The sequence below is a fragment of the Cebus imitator genome, unplaced genomic scaffold, assembly GCF_001604975.1.
Source record: "Cebus imitator isolate Cc_AM_T3 unplaced genomic scaffold, Cebus_imitator-1.0 Scaffold177, whole genome shotgun sequence".
Classification (NCBI taxonomy): domain Eukaryota; kingdom Metazoa; phylum Chordata; class Mammalia; order Primates; family Cebidae; genus Cebus; species Cebus imitator.
The window spans coordinates 891303-917795 of NW_016107492.1; the positions used below are offsets into that span (position 1 = coordinate 891303).

Below are 26493 nucleotides of genomic sequence, written 5' to 3' on the forward strand. Positions count from 1 at the left end.
GCTGGGATTACAGGCTTGAGCCACCGCGCCTGGCCCTGGACCTTTTTTTTTTTGAGACAGAGTCTTACTCTGTTGCCCAGGCTAGAGTGCCATAGCTCAATCTCAGCTCACTGCAACCTCCACATCCCAGGTTCAAGCAATTATCCTGTCTCAGCCTCCCAAGTAGATGAGATTACAGGTGTGCATGACCATGCTCAGGCTAATTTTTTTATTTGGGGTAGAGATGGGGTTTCACCATGTTGGCCAGGCTGGTCTCGAACTCCTGACCTCAAGTGATAAGCCCACCTTATCTTCCCAAAATGCTAGGATTAGCCATGGTGCATGTGCCATGGTGCCTGGCCCAGTTTCTACATTTTTTTAATGGGTGAAAAATAACAAAGGAAGAATAAACTTTCACCACATGTAAAAATTATATAAAATGCAAATTTCAACATACATAAAGTTTTGTTGGAATACAGCCATGCTCATTCATTTATACATTGTCTATCACTGCTTTTGTGCTAAAACAGAGTTGAATAGTTTTAACAGAGACCATATGGTCCACAAAGCTTAAAATATTTACTAAGTGGTCCTTTTGCCAATCTCTAACCTACACAAATGTATATTCACCTATTGTGTTATATTCAACACGAAATTACTGAAAACTTTCAGTTTTAAGAATTATAATGGAATTTCAACCAAATATGTTTTCAATTAGAAAAAAATTACAAATGAATGTCTCAAATGAGAGAAACACAGTAAAAAAAGGAAATAATTTATGAAACATGATACCTGCATTTGTAGTTCAGCATCTGTCTGTAACATTTTGGTCTTGGCTTGGGCATCAAAGATGAAAGGGTAAGAACAAAGTGTTACAGTATCCTAGAATAAAGCATATTATTGGCAGTATTATCGTATTCCACAGAGAGAATAGCTGGAAAAATACAAAGAAAATTTTAAAAGGATCATTTACCTGTATTATTGATGGTCTCGCCTTCTGTGTAAAGAAAAACAAAAAGTCTCTTACTTAAATCATAAAACCTGAATTTTAATCCCTCCAAAAGTAAAGTATAAATAACAAAACATATAACCAATCTGACTACTGGCCGTAAAACTAACACTATTTGAATGGCTGACTGAATTTTGAGGGAAAAGATGTTTTGATGGCCACAAAATGAGAAAAAGAGCAAAAGCAGTTAAAAAATACTTTTTTTTAAATGACCTATAAAGGGCATGTTACTAACTCTCCACAATTCACAGCATTAATAGAATTCTCTTTAAGAAATCTAACTCCAAAACAGAAGCTTTACAGTCTTGACTTCAGAGGTTAATTTTTGTTGGATAAGTGGATAATACAGATTATATTTTATTTGTTAAATGATGTTGTATCTTCTTGCACTTGTGTGTGCGCGCGCACACACACACACACACACACACACACCCCCTGAGGCTGCTACTCTTAGGAGAAACCAAGTATTTGGGAAGAAAAGAATTTCAGGTGCTTCTAAAAAACACTTTATCTAGTAAGCTGTCGCTGACTTGGCACTTAGACTAGTGCTTTGCCTACAGAACTCATTCCATCAATATTTTAATGCACCTGTGAATAAACTTTGGAGGGGAGTAATGGTCAAAACGAAACCCACAACCACAATGAAGGAAATCTAGGTGATATGTTATAGTTTCACTTTTTGTTAAGTTATGTAACAAACATTAACTTAACATTAAGTTCATAGAAACAAAAAAAAAGTCAACAATATAGGTCATGTTGATCTGTAGAAAAAGTTCTCAAACAGAAAACCGTGGATGTATTCTGAGATCTGGGAGTGCTCTATATGTTTTTTAACAATATCCTAAACAAATTTAGTTAAAACATATCAAGTTACATTTGTTTTAGTAACTTCATTGGCATCATATTACTTAATTGTCCAGGTATAGTGAGAAAAGAGAGAAGCAGTCTTGGCATGTGGATGCTGCATCTGCACCTAAGAAAAGGCCAGTGCAGCCCTGGCTTGCTGCATGAACATGGTTTAACAGCAGTTGAAGGAGAAAGACAGCTGAGTCATCCCAGCCAGATGGGCAGTGGAACTCAAGCACCAGGGCCTAACAGCAGGCAAGTCACATCCACAATGCAACTGGGGTTTGGTTTCAGTAAGACATGTTTGACGATCACATAAAATCAATGAGGCTAATCTGCATTTTATTGCTGTTAGAGTTTTGTTTGTATTTCATTTATGAATTTAGTTTGGTTTTATAATTGTACTATACAAGTACTAAACAAGTACTATATGAATAAGAAGCATATGCCTCCTTTTGTCCTTATGGATATTTAAATAAAATCATTTAAAAGCAATTGTAATTAAAATCTACACCGTTAACTGTTTATAACTACGTTCCTCCAGGGATCTTGGCACATTTTTATAGACTGAGAAACACTAACCAAAGAAACAATTCCAGTCCAGTGAGACCAAGTATGAAATCCTGTATATATAATCCAGACATATCTTACTCACTCTCATGCCTACATATACAATTACTTTGAAGTTAGAAATCAAAATGACTAAAAACAAGAAAACAAAAACCACACCATAAAACAGCACTAAACAAAGCTAAGTCATCTTCTAGTCTAGGTACCTACAAAAGATATAAGCATCCTAGGAAAGAAAGTAGGCTTAAAACTAGTGCCAATATTCAGAATTTCCTAATCTGTTTCTCAGAAGAGGTTATGCAAAGCATTATCTGCCTATTCTCAAGGGAAAAGAAAGATCTTGTCTGTGTGTTGGTCTATAAAGCAAGATAAAGTTTTGGATACTTCAAATATAAAAGTGACTGTGGAAGAAGTGATAACAGGGACTAGAGAAACAGTTCTGGCATTACAGGGTCCAAGCATACCTAGTATTTTTAAGTACATACTGACATTTTAGTTGGTGTAATGCAGTTATTTCAAACATCAATCAGCAGTTTTGTCTGTATTCCTTGGCTCTTTCCAGTCCCACTCCTGTTCTCTGATTCTCTCTCTCCATCCTCTTCCTGTAACCCCTATCTCTAGCCCTCCCTGCACCCCTTAAATATCCACCTTCTGCAGCTCGGAGTCCCTCTCAGCATCCCTCATCTGACCCCTTCCCCTGCCCCAGAGGTAAAAAAACCCAGTTTTGGAAGCAGGCTGATCTCTGGACTGGAGAAGGGGAGAAGTTAAATTGAGAGCAGGGTCACCATTCTCTCAGCAGAGTGGGTTGGCTGGAAAGAAATCTAAAACTGCCTTAGTAAGAGCCACAGCCAAAGCCAGAGAGATGCTGCCCAGAGTTGGTGGTCTAGAAAATGTCTCAGGTGAGCCAGCAAGGCAGTCAGGAAGATACGGAGCCTTATAAAAGAGCCAGCTCTAAGGAAGGCAAAGGATGGAGGGGGTATTCAGTCAAAAGAAGCTGCAAATCTATAACAAAGGTCTGCTTATACATCCACAGATTTTTCATAAGTCTATAAGTTTTTGTATTTGATATATAATTTAATTTCATTAATTGTTATTCTGTGAATGCCGAGTATTTTAGAAATTATACCCACAATGGTATTTCTGTATTATGTGAAATAAATCTGCATGATTCTGTGTCACTACTGCTATTCATAACCTAGAAGGATGCATATGAACTGATAAGATATATTATTATCTTCTGAGGGGCTACTATCCATTCCTCAAAAATGAGTTCCACACACTTAAAACTAGTAAAGTACTAGCAGACCATATTTCAAGTCTCTCTACCTGAAACGGGCTGCACTGTGACCTAAGTTCATTTTTAAAGTATATGAAATAGAAGCAGTGAATAAGTAAATGGGATACAACAGAAAAATTGGGAATGTCTTTTTTTTCAATATGAAGTCAACATTTCCTAAATGTGGCTGAAGGTGGGGCAGGGGGTACTACACGCACACCTGCATTGCTGGAGAAGAAATACAGCTTCCTCTGCCTTACGGTCTGTCTGGTCTCACACATGCACAATACTCATAACTGGAGACAAAACGCTGTCTGCCCAGCTATGTCTACTTTAACACATACAGCAAAATGTCGAGCTTTATCTAGCTTTTATTTTGGAAGGATTTACATTGTGGCACTGACTTTCCTCACTTGTGCTGCCCTCTACAGGAGCCCAGCAGTCACTCACTCTGTGCTATTGGTTTTTAAGTTCAGATGACGGCAAGTTACTGATTGAAGTAAACGAACCACTACCACCTCTTCTTTAACAAGAAAAAAAAAAACATCAGCCACTTTAGAATGTTCCTTCAGCACACACACGTTAGATCCCTTTGGAATTTCTTTTTCACTGCTGCTTATGGGCTAAACACTCTGCAAAGGTAGACACCATTTCCATACATGTTTCCACTCCCAGTGACTGGCAGGTAATGACACACATTAGGTGCTCAAGAGCTGCTTAGTGAAAATTAGTTATTGAGGGCTTATGATATGCTAAGTACTCTGCTAAGTAAGATCTTTCCATGCTTTCTCCCATTTAATTTCCACAATCTGTTTTAATTCTTATTCACAAAAGAGGATGCTGGGCCTACTTAGGCAACTTGTCTGAGGCCACAGCCATTAGACTAGAGTTGGGAACTGAAAGCAAGTCTTTTTTGCCGGAGCATGTGCTCAACAATATGCTACACAGCCTCAGCTAGTACCAAAAAAAAACAACCAACAAACAAAAAACAAACAAAAAAAAAAAAAAAAAAAAAAAAAAAAAAAAAATTGACTTATTATTTAAAAGCAATTTAAATAAACAAAAATAACATGAAATAGCTTTAGTATTTTCAGTTAAAATCCAAAATATCAAGAAATTTAAAATTCAATTTCTAATAGCATTGTACCTCATACAACAGAAAAAATCCCACAAAAATCACAAGAGGTCACTAATTTCACGTAATTTTCTATATTTCTATAATAACAATTTTAGTTATTGAAGATATGATCATCTGCTATTCAAGATCTGATATTTGTTTATCAAATGTTAAGAGAAAAGAAGTTTAAAATATTGTAAAAGTGACTTAAATATCTCTACTCAGAGACTACTGTCATAATAATCTAGATTTTAACATGAGCAACTTTTTTTCAGGGTAAAAAAAGAATGCCAGTTTGTTAGACTTATTTTATTCAGGTTCAAATCACAGAAAGGGTAGATTAGAAATCAGAAGAACTGACTTTTATTGCTAATGAAACTGGTGGAAAAACAGTTTAACTTCCATTTTCTCACTTAGAAACAAATCAGTTGGCCTCAATAATTCATCAGGTTTATTTTTCCGCTCATGTTATTATTCAGTGAATAATTATTCACAAATTGATAAAACAGAAAAGCTTATTTTTTAATAATTCCTAAATTTGAGGGTGAAAACAGAGTTCATTGCTAGCCTCCATGTTAAATTTCCCAAGTCAACCCATGTAGAACACTCTAATTCATTTATATTAAAAAGTATTTTCTTGGCCAGGCACGGTGGCTCACCCCTGTAATCCTAGCACTTTGGGAGGCCAAGGCTGGTGAATCACTTGAGCTTACGAGTTCGAGACCAACCTGGGCAATATCACAAAACCCCATCTCTACAAAAAATACAAAAATTAGCCAGGTGTGACAGGCGCACACCTGTAGTCCCAGTTACTCAGGAGGCTGAGGTGGGAGGATGGCTTGAGCCTGGGACGCAGAGGTTGCAGTGAGCCAAGATGGTGCCACTGCATTACAGCCTGGGTGACAGGGCCAGACCTTGTCACAAAAAAAAAAGTATTTTGTTTTCTCAGGGTAATCATAAAAATCTTATTTAAAAATAAAACATTTTATTCATTTTTAAGTCTGTAGAGAAAAAAAAAAAACATTGTGTCTAGCACTGATCATCTATTATTTAACAAAGAAAACAATCCTGCTTATTCAGTTAGATAAACCTATTTAAATGTTTAGAGACAACTGCTGAATTCCAAAAACCCCACAGGAAAAATATTATCCTAATATTGGTGATAAACCTGCTACACTGGCAAGGACTCACCTCAAATATATCTGCTGCACATTGCTTCACAAAATACGTTAACTAAATTATCATTCTGTTTTCTGACCTAACTCAAATTTACACATATTTCACAGACGAGAGATCTTAAAGAGTCTTGCATATATCCCAAGCCAGTATGCAATCAAAAGAAGCAATTCCTGTCATGCCAGTGGTGGTAGGCAGGAATCTGCTGGCCTCTGAATGGCATATCTGACATACAGTGAGACGCGCTGGGTCAGGGACGTGTGACATTTTCACACACGTAATCCTAAATCAGAAGGGGCCTATGGGGTCCAGATATCTGACATATGATGACTAAAGTAGGCTGTCAGAAGATGATAATTAGCAAATGATCCTTCCTCAATGTCAGGGATAAATCAAGCTGCAGTAGCAATCGTGGCATACATAAGCCTCATCTAAAGAGTCACTCTTGAACTCCAGCCAGCTGGTGTCATATGGGAAGACAGGTGACGCTGCCAGATCTTCAAAGTTTCAAGGAAAGCTAAAAATTCATATTTGTAATTTTTTAAATTATGGTTTAAATTATAATTAAACCATATTATATTAAAAGGTATAAAAAAACCCTAACATAACATGTACTGTCTTAAGCATTTGTAAGTGTACAGTTCAGCAGTGTTAAGTATATTCACATTGTTATACAACTGGATCTCCAAACTTTCTTATCTTGCAAAACTGAAACTATACTCACTAAATAGCAACTCTCTGTTTTCCCCTTCCTCTAGCCCCTGGCAACCACCATTCCACTTTCTGTATCTGTGAATTTGACTACTTTAGATACTCTGATTTTTTAAAAGTTGGCAATTGATAAAATGTATAACGTTCTGGGTAACTACTCATTTATGACTCCTTATAACACTGATGATTATTTAAAGCACTTCAAAGTTTCTAGAATGCAAAAGGCCCGTGGGATGAAGAATAAGTGAGACACTGCCATCAAAGTCAAAGACATATTATACAGCTCAGATGTGCTTTTCTTACCCTGATTTATACACTGGAAAAAAAAGACTAAAGCTTTAAAATATGCTTTATGAATTCTTACCATCCCTGCTTGATGCAAGAACCACATGAGGTAGTCTTCCTGAATGTCCACGAGATTGGAAATCTCAGGAATGTAAAATGTATCATATTCCACATGCTTCACTTTAAGATTTACCTAACGAAGAACAAAATACAGACAACTAAAAAATGGCTTCCCAGAGAACATCCCACTAGGACATTTTACCCTACCATCTATTCGCCCCCTCCCCACTAGCACCTCCCATGCTCACCTTATATAACTTCTCCAAGAGTTTGAGAGCTGCTGTAATATAATTGTTAAACAGTACGGGAATTAAGAATGTCTTTCTTCCCCTCAGTAGATAAAGGACTGCACCTTTATAGAGGTTTACCAGCTTCATGAAATATTTTGGGCATACCTGAGACCACCAGTTATCTTTAGAAAGAGAGAAAAGACATATTTCAACACGTGATCTTGAGCAAGTATTTATGTCTTCTGCCTGCCAGTTAAAAAACTGATTTGTCTAGAAGATAAACATTAGTCTAAAATACATTTTCCCAAAACTGACTTTAAAAAGAACCCATTAAAACATTTTTGGAGAGAGTAGCAGCTGTACCAGAATCCCTGGTGTTTCTTTTTTGTAAAGCTTGATTTGATTTTTTTTTTTTCAAAGACTCATTCTGAAGGTTAAAAGTTCAATTCCAAGACTACATGTGGACAAGATACACATATTTTAGGCAGGAGTGATGGCCACTGTATTAATCCAAAAAGGATTCTATGTCCTAGTGCTTTCAGCCACCGCTAAATCCTGAAGCAGAAATGCAAAAGACAACAAACCCTAGAAGCAGCACCAATACGGCAACCATTCCCTTCTCTTTAACAGATATCATTAGTTGAAAAACTACAATTTTTATTTCTCACCAAATAATGCTTCCTCATAACCAGACAAGAAGATTATACCACAGGCTTATACTTTGTTGAAAATAAACTCAGCCATACTGAAACACTTGAAGAATGAAATAATATTTCTGAGATTTCCTTTAAAATACTCCCAACAAAAAATAAAAAGGTGGTGAGGACGAGAGACAGATGAAGTAAAATGCGCGAAATACCGACAACTGCCTGTATTATACTCTCTACTTTAGGGTATTCTTTTAAATCTCAATAATTAGAAGCTAAAAACAAGTGTAAAATTGAACAATTATGTTCTCTTTGTATTGTCCTACCTGGAAAAATAAAAATGAAAAAACTCTAAAACTTGAAAGGTAAGATTTAGTATTAACATATTACTAATGCTTTCATTATTATTTCTGTTTTTATCTCTTCTACAAAGGTGGAGGCAATATAGAAAAGCCAGGATTCCACCCTCAGGAACACAGTCTCTTTATTCATGGAAAGACCACACTCAAGTAACATCCCAGTCCATTTGGAACACAGAAGTTACTGAGCTGCAATGACACCTAACAAAATTTACCAGGGGGGAAAAAAGTAAAAAGCCAGGTGACAGACTTTCTGCATTTGATAATAAAAACATCTCAGGCGCTACTCCCATGAAAGACACTCTCCAAATCACTGAGGAACGGAAGGGTTTTATCTCAGCAAAGTGTCCGGAGCCTGCAAAAATCAGTGTGGACTCAACTGTCCTAAAAAAGAAAAGACAAACATTTGGTAAGTCCCCGCTAGGTCATTTTCTTCCTCTCCTTTTTTGAAGACCTCTGTATCACCAAAACTGTTCACTTCACTCCCACCCCCTAAATTAGACACAGGAGAAAGAGAGACCAATGTACACTAATATTGAGGTCCTATTGACTATAAGCAAATGTGGTAGAAAAAACAGTTTAAAGTTTAATAAATTAGGCTTGTAATATTACAAAATCAAGATTATTCTGGCATGAGTCATTTCAAATAATCTAAATAATGCTTTCATTTTCAACTTGAAAATAGGGTTAACTAAAAATTAACAGTAAAGAACGAAAGGTTTAAGTGTTTAGGGTATTAAATGGTAACAAACAGATTCTTGGATCTCAATCCACTGAGAGCCAGGGGTCACACCAACAAAATAAATGAGCATGAAACCACTGGTATCGAGGTTAGCAAATTCACCTAGTACTTTGCTGGGGTTTGTATCCAGCCGCAGAATGGCCATAGCCAAGGGAATAGTCAATGTTATATAATACTTGGAATCCTGGAGTAGGGGAAACTCAGGTAGTATTAAATAGATTCTCATGGCTTCAACATCTGGTGGTGAACTTGACAATTGGGGAATCAGGCAACTTTCAAAGCTGTTTAAAATCTGTGAGAAAAAAGAGTAATGAGAAATTCAGACATACTTGAGATCTAGTTAACTGAACTCTCACTCATTCACTATGCACTGGGAACCTACTATAAGCCCAACTCTGGTATAGACTCTCAGTACACACCCATGAAAGCAAAAGCCAAGGGTCCCTGCCAGTGCAAACTGTATATTCTAGAGGGGCACTGCTGTGGAAAGATTTAAGCCAAAAGAAAGCAAAAGGTAGGTCTAATTCCCAAAGTAAATATTTTACAAAATTAAGATTTGGAGACTTTCACCTTTTCATCTTACTCTTTTTCTCTTGAAATTGAATTCATCAATACAAAAATGCATTTTTAAGAATGCACTCTACAAATGTAAGGAACATACCTGTTCTAGAATCATGGAGTGCTGAGAGCTCATTAACTTCTCAAATAACACCCTAGTGGAGTTCAGGTCAATCCCAGGGATTTTGGGACTTGTTTTAAAATGTTCATCAATTCTAAACAAACAAAATCAAAAGAAAAACAAAGCAAACACTGTGATAGGGATTATAAACAAGTAAACAAAATACTGTGTTCTAACAAATCAGATTTAAATTTGACCTGGCAGATAAGATCCACAAAAATACTACATTTTGCATAAATTTCAAAATAATAAACCCAAAATAAAGAATATTATTGTTTCTCAAAGAATAAACCTCACTAGAATCCCTTTTACAAGAATTTTCAAATTTTTAAATCTGTTCTCCTTCAAATCAAAGTACAAGGACTGTCATATCAAGTTAAGGCTATCTTGAAGTTTATAAACAAATAATTATTTCCCTGATCTTGTCTTGTGTTTTTTGGCTTTTTTCTGCATTTGTGACTCATTGAACTAGATGCAGATGCTGTGGCTTACTGCAGATAATATCCCCTGTGCAAACTGGTCCACTCGTCAACAAATGAGAGTAGAAACTCCTTGTTGAAAGCCTTTCTTACCAAAGTAAGAAATTTTTAAAATAAAAATAAGATCTATGGCAGGGTGCAGTGGTTCACGACCGTAATCCCAGCACTTTGGGAGGCCAAGGTGGGTAGATCACAAGGTCACATATTCAAGGCCAGACTGGCCAACATGGTGAAACCCCGTCTCTACTAAAAAATACAAAAATTAGCTACTCATGATGACTCATGCCTGTAATCCCCGCTACTTGGGAGGCTGAGGTAGGAGAACTGCTTGAACCAGGACCCTGGAGGCGGAGGTTGCAGTGAGATGAGATTGCGCAACTGCACTCCAGCCTGGGCTACAGAGCAAGACACCATCTCAAAACAACAACAACAAAAAGATCTGTAACAAATGCAGTTAATATAGGTAACACAGAGGATACAATTATATTCGCCCAAGGATTATTTTCATTGCTACTATTTTTAACTTTCTAACAACTAAATCATTTTTCTAACCTTAAATAAAATCTTAGCATTTTTGAGACTTAGAGAATATCTCATATATCCTGCTCTTGAACCTACCATGTCTATTAATTTACAAAAGAGCTACCTATTTGCAAAGCAGGCTTCTATTTTTGAGTACTGGTCACATTTGGAAGATTTTAATACCTTCTGACAGCAGTAATTTTTTGAAAACATAAAAGAGTTTCTAACATTTTAAAAAATCATAATTAGATATATTGGAACGCCTATGGTGAAATGAAGATAAATTGCTTATACTTTGTTTGTTGGGTCTTTCGTTGTTGTTATTGTTTTTAAAATAAATCTGCCCAAAATGTGGAAATAAATTCTGGTTTCCCATATGTAACTTTCCATATGCTCACAGGCGCTTTTTGCTATGCTGTTGAGAAAAAAAAACTGTTTTATCTATACGTATTTATTGCTTTGTAAAACTGGTCTTCATTTTGATTGGTTTCCTGTGATGCATCCTATGTAAGCTGCAGGAGTAGACTTTCTGAAATAGTAGAGATGTCACTTTGAAAAAATAAAATAAAAGGCTTTCCCCACAATTCTATACGAAATCCATGATACTAAGGATGACCAACCTAACACGTCTGGCTAAGAGCCCTTCCCAAATGTCATGAAAGCTATCCATTTAGAACAGGGTTTCTCAACCTTGGTACTATTGACTTTTAGGGCCAGAGGATTCTTTGCTGGGCAGGTGGGAATGAAGCAGCATCCCTGGGTTCTAGCCACGGGATGCCAACAGCACATCCTTCCCCATTGTACCAACCAAAAATGTCACCAGAAATTGCCAAATGTCCTTTGGAGAGCAAAATCACCCTGGTTGAGAACCCCTGTTATAGAAGGCCAACATCAGCATAATCCAGAATATCCTTCCCTAGTGGAAAAAGCTAATTACAAAATATGAAATTAATTGTGTGTTTATTCCAGCTGCCTTAATTATAAAAGTAAATGACCTTATAATCTCTAAATGTAACCACAGAGAGTTTCTGAAGTGACCTCCTACAACCCAGTTAGGGACTCATTTGGGGGGAGGGGGCGGTGATGGTTGAATTTAGGAGTCAGCATGAGTAGATTAAGGGATACCCACCCAGATAGCTGGTAAAGTATTATTTCTGGGTATGTCTGGGTCCGTTTTCTATAAGAGATTGGCATTTGAATTAGTGACTAAGTAAAGAAAATCCATCCTCATCCAGTGTGGGCAGGTGCCACCCAGTCAGCTGAAAGCCCAGACAGAACAAAAAGGCAGAGGAAAGACGAATTCTTTCCTTCTCTCTTCCGTAACAAGGATGTCCTTTTCCTGCCCTTATGCATCAGAACTCCAGGTTCTCTGATCTTTGCACTCCAGTACTTACACCAGCAGCCCCCGTTCATTTCTCAGGCCTTTAGCCTCAGACTGAGAGTTACATCATCAGCTTCTCTGGTTCTCAGGCCTTTCTTGTACTAAGCCATGATGCTGGTTTACCTGGTTCTCCAGCTTACAGATGCCTATAGCAGGATCTTTCAACCTCTATAATCAGGTGAACCAATTCCCATAGTAAATCCCCTCTCTTGCTTTCCCTCTTTCTAGATAGACAGATACATCCATCTATCTCTCTCTCTCTCTCCCCCTATTTGTTCCATTTCTCTGAAGAACATTGACTAACACAGGGATCTAGGGGTAGGGGTGAAATTCACACACAGAAATAGTCTAATTCATCTTGAGATATCATTAGCCTAGTCACTGGCAGAAAAGGACTGAGAAATAATTAGGACTTGGGATCACCAAAGATCCAAACTCACAACAAGGTCATTTTGCTGCATCAGGTTCCTGAGCGAAATATTTACAGAAGAGATAAGGCTAAGCGAATAAACATTCTATTTACTACTGGGAAGCTCAACCTCAAATATAATTTTCTGGTAAGCTGGGCTGGACCTAAATCCAAGGATACCCTGAAGCCTCCTTAGACTTTCTCCCTAAATTCACTCCTTTTGAGAGAAAAATGATAATAATAAAAATTTTAAAACTATAGGAAAGCAAACCAAAGAAATCAAGATTATCTGAAGAATTAAGAATTTAATTATGACACATTTTAGAATACTCAGAATATCTTACTGATGATTTTACCAACTCTTTCTGAGATATAGTTTCTCTCTTGGTAATCTGCTTTTCTGCTACCCAGGGTTGAATCCGCATTGTTCTTCCTGATGTCCTCTCATTCTCCATTATCAGACATTCCAATTTTTGTGCAAAGCATCAGCTTACCCATTAAATTAAGGCCAACCACCATCAAAGTGAAGAAACGTCTTTCAAAAACTTTGCTGAGTAAGTATTTGCATCATATGTGGGGTTTTTAGAAACTTTTTTTTTTTTTAATAATGGGCCTCACTACGTTGTCCCGGCTGGAGTTCGGTGGCTATTTTCACAGTCATGATCATAACATCCTAAAGCCCCAAACTCCTAGACTCAAGCAATCCTATGTTAGCCTTCCAAGTAGCTGAGACTACAGGTGCACATGTGGGTTTTTTAACGCTCTAAGTCACTTACTTTTTTTCAAGAAAACTTCCATTCCAACAGGCTGCAGAAGATAATATCTGAACAACACCACTGCTCAAAAAAAGAAAGAAACGGAGAAGCCTTTAATAATTACAACCAAATGGTTATTCAAGCATCAACAATAAAGTAATCATCTACTCTAGGATTTCATTAATAGCAGTTCTTTCTTAGAGGAAGCTTTGGAAAATGTACATTTGTTTTAGAAAAACAGTATGTCACATCTCAAAATGAAGAACTTAAGTTTTCCATTAATCATGTTAGGGGAAAAAAAGAATATCAAAGCTCCTGAAAGAAAAACTCTTGTCCAAATAATGTTCTAGAACATTTTTCTACCACCAACCATCTAAGAAGTGCCCTATCTAAACACCAAACAGAAACACAGAATAAAGCCGAAAAAGAGAAGCCAACTTGTTACTCCCTGAACACAAAAATTATCTTTGCAAATTAATAACTGAAAATTGTTTCTATTTTGCTGCATACCTGAGAAGGAAACTAAAAAAATAATTGAAATAAATGCTTATTCCCATTACCTCCTCTTATGCAGGCTCTGGGGAAATAGCTAATTCTGAGGACCCAAAGTGATACCGGACATCAGGAAGCCTGGGCCTTTTCACCCAATGTAAGAAAAAGGGAAAGAATAACACAAAATATGGCTGAGGAGGGGATTACAGTAGTTTCTGTTAATCACAGAATTTAGGTCAGGAAAGATATTTAAAGGTCATTTATTCCATCCATTCATTTTATAAATAAGAAAACAGAGAACTAATGGTAAAGTGTCACAGTTCCCCTTGCTGGACCCCAGCTAGCCCTCATCTCCTCTCCTCTGCTTCCCTTCCAGCCTGAGCTCCTTGGCAGACCCACCCTAAGGCTAAAAGGATTCTGAAGACCACCACAGAGCTGCTCTAGGGCGTTCCTAATGCTTTCGCTCAAAACGTTCCTAGCTGAAGTGACTCAAAGTTTAGGGCCCTGGTCATTTAGCCCACTACAACCTATGTCATAAGGCAGAAATCATTACGTGTGTTTCTGGGGATAAACATAACTTAGTGGCCAGAACTTGATTTATTCTTCCCAAGAATTAGACTTTGTAGAAAAAAGTGGAGATGCTGAGGAAAGCCAATGAAAATGTGTAAAAATGTGCAAAAGTTAATTATCCTTTCAATTTGATAAAAGGTCTCAATCCTACTTAGTTTTTTTTTTTTTCCCACATGATGCTAAATTACCATCTCCATCATTTTGAATAGGAAAATGCTAGAAATTATTAAGATTAGGTAAGATAACAGCTGCCTCAGATTTGGGATGCTTTAGAACATGCATACAATAAAACCAATGGGAGTTACACAACCATAACACTAAGCTCTCTTAGCAGAATCACCAACTCAGGCCTTCATCAGTCAGGATTTTTAAGATCTTACAATTAACAAGGCAGGCTTAGGCATATACTGTGTGTCAGAATTGGGGATCCATCCATTACATTATTTGGAGCTAAGGAGATCAACTCTGACATAGTAACCAAAAAAGCCCACGATTTTCTAAAATGTAAAACCCCATTTATATTCACAGTATCAATATGGAAGTAGGGAAAATCACTAAACTAAAAAGTTCCAACATACTTTGTGAAAACAAAAAATATGAAGACTAGCAACCACATACTTGATTGTATTTGCATTGTTGTGTTCTGAGAGTTTTTGTCTCCACACTGCTATGGTTTCATCGTTTATTAAACTGGTATAATGTGCTTGGTTCACAGTCCTAAAGTCAACAGCAGGAGAAGAATTCTGGAGAATTAACAGTAAAAAAGAAGAAATTATGTAGCACAGATCTTTTCTCCTCTCCTTTCTCCCAGATTACTCTCCATTTAGTGTTCCACTTATGATTTAAATGCTGTGGTGAACTGCCCAGATCCCCTCGACCCTTCAGAATACAGGCTCCTGACAGATCCCAGCTGGGCTGCTGTCCTGGACTTGCCATTGGCCATTGCTTCACTATCGCATCCAATGGCAGGCAAAGACGTGGTGCAAAGGTCGAGCCCCCTTGCCTCAACTCAGGACTGGCTGAAGGGCCATCACAACCTCAGAGCTCCTCATGGGACTGGCTGAGGCCTCTGTTATAACTGAACTGCATTTCAGCCTCTCCTACTGCCCGATCCTACCTCCTTCATCCTTCAGTAGATGTTCTTCTAGAAAGCACTCTCTCAAAAACCTTCTGAGTCTCAGTTCTGCTTCCCAGAGAAATCAACTTTACAACTTTCCCAGACTTCTTTCCCCTTTGCTTTGAATCACCATAACAGCAAGGTTTTTAAGGTATTAGTCATTTGCCATGATTGTCCATCTAACTTCAACAAAATGTATTACAAGAGTCAGAACTCCATTATAATCTACAAGTATATGACAAATAACCTATAAAAACAATGCCTATTAATTTCTTGCTTCAAATATATACTATTGTAAGAAAAATGTAAAAAAAAAATGTCAATAATGTATGTCCTTGAAAATTCCAAATCCTTCACAACACTGTATATCTTTTATTCAGTGAGATTAAAGAAAAAAACAAAAAAAAACATAAGCAGTGTCCTTTTCTAAAATTGCTTGTTTTCAATTTATTTTCCCCAAGCCTGGTTCTTGATCAAGAACTAAGAAAAACTTGATGGTGCTTTATCCTCCTATCGCTGTCTCTAGTGAAGAAGAAGAAGGAAAAAAGCACTCATTCATCAGCTCATGAGATCAATTTTTTTCTCCTTTGTGCCTACACATGAAAACATAACTTTCAAAGTAAATTTTCTTGGTTGCTTTCCCAGAGCTGCAAGTTAAGGTATCATTATGGGAAGAAGGAGTAAAGAATGTAATAAAACAAAAAAACCTGAGAAAGTTTGTGAACATCTCGTTATTGATAACTATGCTACTAAAATGGCCACAGATATGTACTGAGAGAACAAAAATCATCTTGAAGTACAGAGAGGAAACTCATAATCCAAAGCAAACCCTGGAGTACACACACACATTGTCTACCTCATTTTAAAACCACTGTTCTTATGTAAAATTTATTTATTTCCCCCATTCAAAAAAGCAGCTGAACATCAATTCTAGCACAAACCTACAATAAAATACAGACTTGGAACTTTTTTCTCATTCTTCACCATTATGTCCAATAAACCAGAGATGCCTTGGGGTGAAGTATAACTTCAGCATCACTTAAATAACTAAGAAAAAACATCGTTCTTCCTTCAGTTTTTCTCAACTTTGGCTGGACTTGGATCCCCAAGGGAGTGTTCAATAATCCTGATGACCATGTCATACTCCAGGCAATTAAATCAGAATCTCTAGAGGCATCAGTGTTTATAGAGCTCTCAGGTGATTCCAGTGGGCAGCCAAGGTTAAGAATCACTGTACCAGGAAAAAGAGGATTATGAGATACACACACACACAGACACACACACACACACACACACACACACACACACACACACACTTACTTCCTTCTAACAATCCCAACCACATTCCCTCTTCAATCCTATCCAGGGCACAAATTAAAAGGAAAAGGAGAGGCTATGGTTTATATTCATTAAATTCCCGAGACCTAGAATCAAATATAGCAAAGGGGTATCTGAATATAACTCCTCCCCTCCCTTCTTTCACCTAAGGCCTGGCAGTCATGAATGAGTCAGCCTTTGTAAAAATAGAGGCTGTGGTCGGGGGCGGTGGCTCATACCTCTAATCCTAGCACTTTGGAAGGCCGAGGAGGGCAGATCACTTGAGGTCAGGAGTTCAAAACCAGCCTGGCCAACATGGTAAAACCCCGTCTCTACTAAAAACACAAAAAAATTACCCGGTGTGGTGGTGCATGTTGTAATCCCAGCTACATGGGAGGCTGAGGCAGGAGAATCGCTTGAACCTGGGAGGCGGAGGTTGCAGTGAGCTGAGATCGCGTCATTGCACCCCTGCCTGGGCGACAGAGTGAGACTCTGTCTGAAAAAAAAAAAAAAATAGAGAGGCTATAACTATACAGGTGCTTTATCTTGGTTCTGTAAGTGATACGGTAACAGGGTAAACACATGATTTGATCATTTTAATAGTTTAAGTAAATGTGTACAGCTTTCAGTTTCAAAAGAAAGAGCAACATCTTCCTAAGTGATGTTTAGTTTTCTTTTTCTTTGTGATCTTACATTTTTCAGGCATACCTACCCCTCTTTCCAGTTAGACTCTCACCTGCCCTCTCTCTCTAACAGTATGCTACTTCACTTCTTCTCATCAATGTGTTGTTTTCCAAGCCCAACAGTGTTGATTACAATAATAAAACTCAATTACATATATCAGATACTGTATTTATAAAAGAAAACTAAGTTTCATGTTCAATTTCACAGGAAAATTAAAGTTGGACAGCATTATTCAAATCAATTTCTTGAAGAAATAAACACTTAAACTCTACTACTTATGGACAAAAACTGACTATTTTCCACAGAGTCAGGGCTTTGTACATTTTGTTTCATTGACACCTTAAAGAAACAAAGAATAACCTCAGCTTTCCTCAGGATTTCTCTGTAACATACACACTGAGGCTGGGTCTAAAAATAGGTCTAAAGCAGCAGTTCCAAATCACGCCAGATGGCAGCACTAAGCCACCTTCTTCAGACACCTGACCTGGAAAATAGCTAATGATCAGCTTTAGCTGTGCAGCCTACAGCCTCAGGCTCCACCAGGACCCTTTCCAACAGAATCACAGAATCAGAATGACTAGAAGGCAAAAACTTTGTATACTTAAAGATAGCTAAGTATCAAACTAATAGAGAAAGTTTCCAAGACAGGAAGAGCCCCTGGTTTCCATAGTTGCTCATTTTTTTTCCAGTCAATTATGGAAATATGACTCCTTTATCACCACTAACAGCCCCTCTTCCTTTGCTCTTCCAGGAGTGGGTAAGGATCCATGCACCACTCGGAGCTGGTCCTGTTGACATGCTTGCTGAATAAAAGCAGGAAGGGTGGGGACGGAGGACAAAGACAGGAGAGAGAGCACAGGGGATGGAGTGCAGCACTGAAAACAAATCTGTGGAGCTTTTCTCAGACTGAATTCTCCCAGCAAGGAAGAGCGGAAGGAGTCCGAGCCTTGTCACAGATACCTGGATCCACACTCTACCTTCAAGCAGAAGAACAATGTTACACTGTCTTTATCCACTACAGTGATGCAGGAAACAAGAGGAGGGAAATTTTGGTGTCACATCATCAGCCATGAGCAGATTATAAATAATAACATCTGAAAATTGTGGTATCTCTTACATACATACATATATATACACACATATATACTCAATCACATCAAACAAAAAAACCCACCAAGTTCTCATATACCTAGCATTTGTTGCCACTTAACTGGGAAGGAAAGAAATGGAAAATCAAGTAATGCCAAAGTAAGCACAAACTCCCTAGGCCTCCTTTACAGTGTTTTTGGAACACACATGAATATAAATAAATAATTTCAAATTATAAATTAGAACTCCATAACACCAGGAGAATTGTTGGCACTTCAAAGGAGCCAAATGGAGACAACTTCTTCAAAATTTAGTTTGCTTATTTCAGAAATAAAGTAAGACTGGTAGAAACAAACAGTAACATTGCTCTTTACGTTGTAATTACTTGTTATTATTCCTCCCGAGAAGTAAGAGTCAAAAGAAAATTTTACCTCATATTTGGAGCAAAGTACAAAAGTTTGGTCTCCTCCAGAGAAGATCTGCTTAACGATATGATATTTAAAGCGATCTGTCAAAAAAAGAATTCCAATAGCATATTTTTCAATAATTGAAGCTTCTCCTTGATCCCCTTTTTCTGCTGTTGCAGAATACACTTCAGAGTGGATACCTATCCATTTTAATTGTGTCACTGAAGTCAGAAATCTTCTCCCTTGGCTTGCTGCCTAGGACTGTTTCTACTTCAATTAAAAATAAATATATAAAATGGTATCCTCCACTCTAACTCTACTCTGCCCCTCCCCAACTCCCAGCTAATCCTGACCTCATTTCTCCTTTTCATTCTAACTCTATCTTGCCACTGACCTGAAATCTGAAATGGACACTACTCTTTATAGTAACAAATAATTTAGCATGTGAGTGTGGTGGGCCCATGCCTCTTCAGGATGAAGCTTGCTGTGAAACGACCTCCATTTCCTGCTCCCTGTTTTACCTCCCATCACATTGTGTCCATGGTGACGCTCTCCTGCTACCACGTTGCCTTTATTTCTAATACACCACACTATTTTACATCTCGGTGCCTCTTCCCTCTGCCGTCCCTGGCACACTGGATTCTCTATGAATGAGTTCACCGAGAGCATAACCTGAATGTGCTTCTGGAAGTGCACCTTGGTGGTGCTCACACCAACTCCCTCACAGCTCTCTACACCTGGCTAACTCCAAATCATTATCAGAAGCACATCTCAAACTTCCTCTAACCACAATACTCCTCCATGCCTTCCTCTGTGTTCCCACATTACCAAGGGCGGTACTAAAACCATATCATTTACGTAATTGACATTTACCTGCTTTTGTTATAAAATCATTTTGGCAAACATTCAAGCACAAATTTAGGACCACAGAAGTCAGGTTATAACTCAACTTCAAAAATGTGTGGTTTCAAAATAACCTACAAAATACTTGAGTTTCTTAAATTGGTAAACTTCCTAAATAAATGCATTCCACTTGTGAGTGCAATGTCTTGGAGAAAAGAAAATTTACAAATGACAAAGAAGAGGACACAAAGCCATTCTTTCACTTTTGGGAACATCGCCCAAATAAAACCTTGTTTATTTTATAGTTGTACTACATTTCAGATGCTCATATATTCATTCCAAAAATGTTTACTGAGAGACAAGTTTATGCCAGGCCCTGTGCTATATCCTAAGTTTACAAGAAGAAAAAGAGTTTGTGTGTGTCCTTGAGTTTCTTATAATCCAGTAGTAACTTATAATTGTTATTGTTTCAGACAAATTCCTGATAAAGCCATAAGTGTGTCACTTTATTGACTTCAAAACCAAAATTCATTATTAAATTACACTTCTTTTTAATGCCTCTCTAGCTCCATTTCAGCCTCAGATTTATAATTTCAAGGTGAAACAGTCATTCAATATTAATGACTACCTTACTTTAATTTCCAGTGAAACCAAGACTGCTATTTAACTATTTTTTAAGAGAAGAAAAAGACATGGTATAAAAAGAAATCACATCATGTTATACCAAAAGTAAAGTAGAGGTTTGTAACACAGTACACAGGATCTAGAATGACCTAGATTTAAATCCTGCCTCCAGAATCTATGTGACCTTGGGCAAATTATTTGACCTCCTTAAGACTTCGTTCCCTTATCTCTAACATGGGGATAACAACCACTAACTAGTTATTCAGTTGTTCTGAGTGCTTTGCATGGTAATGAAACTTCATTGGGCATTCAAAATATGCTGTCATTATCAGCAACAACAATAAAATGTATACACCACCACCAAGGTCTGTGCAAACAAAATAACATAGTTTGAATGTATGTTCTCATCAAAACTCATGTTGAATTGTAGTAATCCCCAATGCTGGAGGTAGGGCATGGTGGGATGTGTTTGGATCATGCAGCCGGTGGGATCCCTGATGAATGGCTTGGGCCATCCCCTTGGTGATAAGTGGTAATAAGTGAGCTCTTGCTCTGAGTTCACGTGAGATCTGGTGGTATAAAGTGTATGGCACCTTCCCCCCACTCTTTCTCTTGCTCCTGCTTCTGCCATGTGAAGTGTCTGCCCCCTCTTCACCTTCTACGATGTTTGTAAGATTCCTGAGGCCTCCTCAGAAGCCAAGCAGATGCCTGCACCATGCTTCCTGTAAAGCCTGCAGAACGATGAGCCAATTAAAACTTTTTTCTTCATAAGTCACCCAATATCAGGTGCTCCTTATAGCAATGCAGGAATGGTCTAATACAACAATATTGCCTGCTTTATTTATTCTCTAGGATCTCAACTGTAGAGCTTCATGCATAGTAAGTACTGAAATTATTTACTGATATTAAAAAATGCCTTACCTTCATTCCCTCCAAAAGACCTCAAACTAAATAAGAGATACATATTCTGTAAACAACTATTTTCATCACTTAAAATACCATTACATTCCAGTGAAGATCATTCTTACCAGCTCGGGCTGTAAGCTGGCCACTGTGGGCAGCCCAGTAACCCTTGACAGGAGATGGGCACTTAACATTACAAGTGTGCCCAGTTCCTAATTGACCTCTTGCTCCACAACCAAATGCATAGATGAGTCCAGAAGAAGGCACGAAGGCTAGGGTATGTTGTCTGTGAAAAAATAATTCAACTCATCAGCATAGTTTCTACTGATGTGGGTGTACATTCTGACTCTGACTTGTAGCTTCCACATGTGAGCACAGTGCAGGGTGCTCCTATAGAGCCTTCCCCATGTTAACATGTGACTTTTTTGCAGCAGCTGCTCTCCGTAATACTATCCTTCTCTAACACCCTGGGTCATGGGGAGGGGGGGCAGTCAGGAAAGAGCTGAATGATCTGCTGCCTGTGGGCTCTAAGATGAACGGAAAGAAGCAGGTAGACTCAGGCAAAACTTTTCAAGAAATTCTTTGGGACTCTCTCCCTTTCCTTTCTTTACCCCTTCCCCACATCCTGCTACTCTTTATCCCAAAAGAAGCCTAATGTCTCCATGTTGCTCTGCTTATCTAAAACCCTTCCTTGCCACACTCTACTAAGGTCTGACTTTCTCCACACTTCACTGTAGGCATGCATGCAGTTAAGATCTCTTAAAATGATGGTGACTAGGTATAATCACATTCTTAAATGCTACAAAGATAAGACCCATTCCTGGGTCATAGTGAATACTGGGAAGCTTTGAGGAGCACTCACCTGCCACAAGCAATCTGAGTTACTTCACTACCCATCAGCTCTAGAACTCTTCTAGGATTAACCTCATCATTCATGGAGTCATGTCCAAGTTGTCCACAGGAACCAGCGCCAAAAGTAAACACACCTCCACTCTAACAAGAAACAAACACCAAGTGGCTTCACTGTATCTTTAAGGATACACCTCTAAAACCTCTATATCAAATGCCTACCACAACGATGTGCACAAGAACACTGCATTCACTTGACACTTGGCCAAAATCACTTTGTAAGGATGTTCATTAAATAGAAAAATTATAAAAAGAGAATTTCAGACTGCATCTTTATGGAACAAAGATAGCACTGCTCAAGAGAATGTAAGCCTTCTGTAAATTTTAAAAATTTTAAAAGTACAAAAAGTTTAAAAGTACAATGATGTGTTAGGAAGCAAAATTTTAAAAAAGGAGAAACAAGGAGGTAGGCTAAATCAGATGATTTTACATGTTCATTCATATATGAAATTAAGTCCTCTGCAAATTCCTTGGTAAGTAAGCTGTTAACAGCTGTATTTAAATAAATGTTAAGGCATTTATTAAAGTGAACCTAGAACAATATTTGCTCAATATAAAAATACATTTTCATTCTTTCTAGAATGTATTTAGAAGCAAAAGTAACATGATTATTTTAAAACATTAATTTTAAAACATTTAAAATTAATTATTTTAAAACATTTAAAATTAATTATTTTAAAACATTAATTAAATTGCTGTTTCTTTTTATGTATTTAAATGACTTGTTTTAAAGGAACACAGGATATTGTTATATATATAAATATATATATATATATATATACACACACACATATATATACTGTCCTATATTTTAAAGTTATTTATATTGAACTATTCTTAAATGTTACTAAGAGAATCTACAAGATTACCAAAGAGGATAACACAGATATATGAAAAAGTAGTCTTTTTCTATTCCTTTGGAAAGCAGTAAACCCACATTAAAGAGAGGATTCAAGTTCAAGCAACAATACTGTAATCACATACCATCACTATACTAAAATAATCAAGCAATTCTAATCACCCATCTCATCCCCAGCACCAAAGCAGAGTAGTCTGAGTTCCTTACCTTTGTTAGAACTGCTGTGTGTTCTTCTCCACAACTAATATAGACAACTTTTTGTGTGCGTAAGAGTTTTACATGGCATGGAGACTCTCGATCTAGAATAAAACAAGTATCAGAATATCACTACCATTTGCCTTTGAGATGAAATATACACAGCTATCTTGGCATAAATTTTGGATTCCTGATTCCTGACACATGTTCAGTTTCCTGCCTTCATCTGTACTTGGATATCCAACAGACTTCTCAGTTTTAACTTACCTAAAGCCTACCTCATGGATTCCCTACACTCTCCAACCCTGCCCACTCTCCAGCTCACTCCACCCCACACACAGTTTTCCCCGTTTCAGAAACAATCATTTTGCCCTTCCAGCTGTTCCTTTATTTCAAACCACACATTCGACAGTGAACAAAACCAACTGACTTCATCTTCAAAATACATTTAAAATCCGACTTTACTCCCACAACCTCCAAGCTGGTCTCCCAGCTTCCCCCAAAGCCGAAGTGGATGATGCTTCTCCTCCAAACCCTCAGTGTCTTCCCCTCTCACTAAGAAAAGCAGCCAAATGCTCATCCTGCCCCTTAGGACCCTGCATAACTGGACCTACACAACCTCTCTGATCTGCATCTGTGCTACTCTTCCCCTTCTTCTCGCCAGCTACATATCTTCCCACATCAGCTTCTTTGCACACCCGGTTCCCTTTGACAGGAATATTTTTCACCCAGACGTCCCATTTCTCATCTGATTTCCTCCAGGGTTCCGCTCAAACATTTTCTTATCAGAGGGGCCCTTCCTAACCACCGTATGGAAAGCAGGAAGCTGCACTCTCAAGTCTTCTGACATACTGTGTATTTACTGGTTTTATTGCACCTCCACTCACTAGAATACAGTCTCCACTGAGACAAGGATGTTCTCTCTTTTGTTCACTGCTGCTCCCTTATTACCTCACATGGAGCTAGCACATAGTGGATCCTCAAGAAACATGTGTTAAATGAATGTGCTTTTAAGCTAAACACATACATATGAAGGGCTTGCCTACCTTTTTCATCACTGAGCCCTAGCTGTCCTGCATTATTCATCCCCCAGCCAAAAACAGCTCCTGAGAGAGATAGGGCAAAGCTGTGAGCCCCTCCGGCAGCCACCTGAGCCAGCGGGATCCCCTCCAGGGACCTCACCCTCTGCGGGCTGGCTTGGGAGGGGAACTCCTTCCCTAAGCCAAGCTGCCCGTGGCTGTTCTTTCCCCAGGTGAAGAACTGGCCATCTGAAATAAAACAGGATAACTGGTATTACCATCAAATGATACAAGCTCCACACACAAAAATAATCTAGTTATCAGAGTCATTTATCAGTTGTCCCCAATACCAAACCCACCCAGGAGCAATGGAAAAGAGACACATCATGCTGTCAGACTGCCAAAACCAACACTTGCATGTGATACAACAGAGAGGTAAGCTGAGTCTTACTGCCTTTCAAGGGCTAATAAAATTTATCCACAGAAAATATTAAATGTGTAAGTAAATTCAATTTCAAACAAGCCAATTACCAGGCTTAAGCAAGATGAACTAGCTCTGACCACACTAAGACTATGAAACCCAAGACTTCAGGAGGTCCAGCTATGACCACTTGGTCTACTCTGCAGATGACCCAGCAGGACACAGAAGTGCAGATTTACTTAGGTTTCTCCAACTCCTTTTCTTTCATTTATTTGGGAACTTGATAGTAGAATGTAGCTTGAGATTTGGCTGTCGCTAAGAAAAACCAATCTTCTCCAGGCTCAAGAACACCTAGGTATGGTCCTGTCTCCTGCTCATCTTTCCCTGCGAAAGCTGGGGCAGCAATGATGACCACCTACTTCATCAACCACACCCTGAGAAAATGATGAGCTATGCAAAGACCATCTGAGAACTGTCACTGTCCAACAGCAATGCACAGACCCTAATCAGTTAATTAAAAGTTTTGAGTTAGATAATATCACACAAAAAGACGAAGATAAATGGTTTCAAAATTAACACAGCATTAGCATATGTTTAATGTTACCTTACCAGCTGCAAGAGCCAAGCAATGCCAGTTGCCACAGGAAACTTGTAATATTGTCTGCTGGTTCAGCTTTTGTATTAACCTAAAACAGAAAAGGCTTTCTTTTTCAGATGAATATTCACACACAAACACAATTATCAGAATCATTCCCAACTAAGTAAAATATCTGTAATAAATAACAACATATTGCCTACAGGTTTTTTTAAAATCAAATATATAATCTTACATAATATGATTCTAATAGGTCTTTCATCAGCCTCATCTCTTAGGTAGTTACTGTTTAAAACAACAAAAACAATAAACACTTTTGTATTTAGACCCATAACCAAAATCCTCCATTATTTCTCACCTGGTCTTCTTCAATTCAGGGCCAAATGGAAAGAGCTACAGAAGAAAGATCCTAAGAATACGGCTGGTGTCTACATGGCTTTCAAAATAAGAGCAATGCCACCATCCAAAATAAGTGAAATGTCAATTTCACTTCTGGGTGCATACACACAGTGGAGTATTAACTAGCCTTAAAAGGGAAGGGAGTTCTGACACATGCTTCAACATTGATGAACCTAGAGGACATTATGCTCAATGAAATAAGCCAGTCATAAAAACTGAAACTGTATGATTCCACTTATATGAAGTACCTGTTGTTGTCAAATTCATATAAATTGATTTTGTGAGATAAAAAAAGTTCAAAAGCCCAGGCACAGTGGCTAATATTTGTAATCTTACCACTTTGGGAGGCGAAGGCGGGACAATCGCTGGAAGCCAGTAATTCAATATCAGCCTGGTCAACAAATCAAGACCCTATTTCTACAAAAAATATTAAAAATCAACTGAGTGTGGTGGCATGCACCTGCATTCCTAGCTACTTGGGAGCCTGAGGTGGGAGGATCACCTGAGTCCAGGAGTTCAAGGCAGTGAGCTGCGATCACACCACTGCACTCTAGCTTGGACTACAGAGTGACACCCTGTCTCAAAAAAAAAAAAAAAAAAAAAAAGGCAAGGAAAAAAGAAAGTTCCAGGGATTGGTTGTATAACATTGTGAACACATTTAACACTACTGAGCTACACACTTAAAAATAGTTAAGACGGAGGCCGGGTGCGGTGGCTCAAGCCTGTAATCCCAGCACTTTGGGAGGCCGAGGCGGGTGGATCACGAGGTCAAGAGATCGAGACCATCCTGGTCAACATAGTGAAACCTCGTCTCTACT

The 26493-nt window shown here is 38.1% G+C and overlaps 1 protein-coding gene across 6 annotated transcripts in view; it reads right to left on the reverse strand.

Annotated features, from left to right (window-relative positions):
- HERC3 (HECT and RLD domain containing E3 ubiquitin protein ligase 3) overlaps positions 1-26493 on the reverse strand; it is a 114497-nt gene that overhangs the window by 29517 nt on the left and 58487 nt on the right. For all 6 annotated transcript variants that reach the window (XM_017545094.2, XM_017545090.2, XM_017545095.2 and 3 more), the window contains 14 exons: positions 25291-25367; positions 24288-24509; positions 23254-23345; positions 22141-22271; positions 21404-21564; positions 18933-19009; positions 14913-15037; positions 13254-13313; positions 9669-9780; positions 9110-9299; positions 7278-7441; positions 7049-7162; positions 953-976; positions 772-861 (listed from right to left, as the gene is read on the reverse strand). In XM_017545094.2, coding sequence (XP_017400583.1) covers positions 772-861; positions 953-976; positions 7049-7162; positions 7278-7441; positions 9110-9299; positions 9669-9780; positions 13254-13313; positions 14913-15037; positions 18933-19009; positions 21404-21564; positions 22141-22271; positions 23254-23345; positions 24288-24509; positions 25291-25367 — 1639 coding nt within the window. The remainder of the gene's footprint in view (positions 1-771; positions 862-952; positions 977-7048; positions 7163-7277; positions 7442-9109; positions 9300-9668; positions 9781-13253; positions 13314-14912; positions 15038-18932; positions 19010-21403; positions 21565-22140; positions 22272-23253; positions 23346-24287; positions 24510-25290; positions 25368-26493) is intronic.